Source organism: Diaphorina citri, unplaced genomic scaffold (assembly GCF_000475195.1).
Source record: "Diaphorina citri unplaced genomic scaffold, Diaci psyllid genome assembly version 1.1 scaffold19416, whole genome shotgun sequence".
Classification (NCBI taxonomy): domain Eukaryota; kingdom Metazoa; phylum Arthropoda; class Insecta; order Hemiptera; family Psyllidae; genus Diaphorina; species Diaphorina citri.
In genome coordinates this window covers 1-946 of record NW_007396769.1, presented here as the reverse complement: position 1 = coordinate 946, position 946 = coordinate 1, and the positions used below count along the sequence as shown (strand labels likewise).

Genomic DNA, 946 nt, shown 5'->3' with positions numbered 1-946 from the left:
TACGTTTAGAAGGTGTCCGCTTCAGTTGAAGTCTCTCAGCGTATTTCTTAAACACGCCGTTCTTGTAAGTTTTCATCCAGTGTAACTTGACGAATGTTTGTTTCGGTATGATCTCCCCTGTATATGTACATAAGCAAGCATCTATCAGATCTTCATGTGCTATCCAAGCAAAGAACTGTTTGAACAAATCTAATGCTGATGTTTCATTAGTGGAATGCCATTGTTTCGGACGTTCAAACCCAACATTCCAATCGTTAATGATTTTGGTTTTAGCACCGGACAGTTGAACTTCCATGACGGGTGGTACAACATGTTTTCTCATGAGGAAGAACAGAACCAACCAGTTGAGTGCGTGACTCGTGAAGTATGAACTACCCTGTATATGATTATAATGTGCCCACAGCTTGACTGCTGCTACTAGCCATGGTACACGAGGGTCCAACTTCAAATACATAACTAGAAGTCGTGTGTTCTCAACACTTGTACCATTCTTGAAACTAATATCGCAATTGAGACGAGTCGCTTTATGAAACACTCTGACTATAGGCACGCGGGTTCTGGTTAACGCAAACACATTGGAGAATAATTGCTGACTCTTATTCAATAGAGTGCCGAGCTTAGAAACAGAACGTATTTGATCCTGATGATTGTTGCCGGAGATATATTGATAACCTGTGACGTCACAATAGACATCACAGTCACTATCTGGTAACGCTTGACCAGTGGATCTAGAACCGAACGTATACAACACATGGTTAGGATAGATAGTTTTCAATACATTGCCTAAATCTCGCAACATGCTTGTTTCATTGACTTTATTTTGCATACACATGAGAAATGTATTGAGTAAGTTATCCACTTGATTTGTAATACTTTCATCAGATTGAATGAAGGTTACACATTGCATGTTCAATTGTTTCATAGTGGGATTGAATAGGATTGACTT

At 39.4% G+C, this 946-nt stretch overlaps 1 protein-coding gene across 1 annotated transcript; it reads right to left on the bottom strand.

Moving 5' to 3' along the window:
* Window positions 1-4: 4 nt before the first annotated feature.
* Window positions 5-940, bottom strand: LOC103523313 (poly(A) RNA polymerase cid11; the record flags this gene model as incomplete). The annotated part of the gene is made up of 1 exon (XM_008488370.2): window positions 5-940. A coding segment is annotated over exon 1 (918 nt), but the record flags the coding sequence as incomplete, so codon positions are not given.
* Window positions 941-946: the final 6 nt, after the last annotated feature.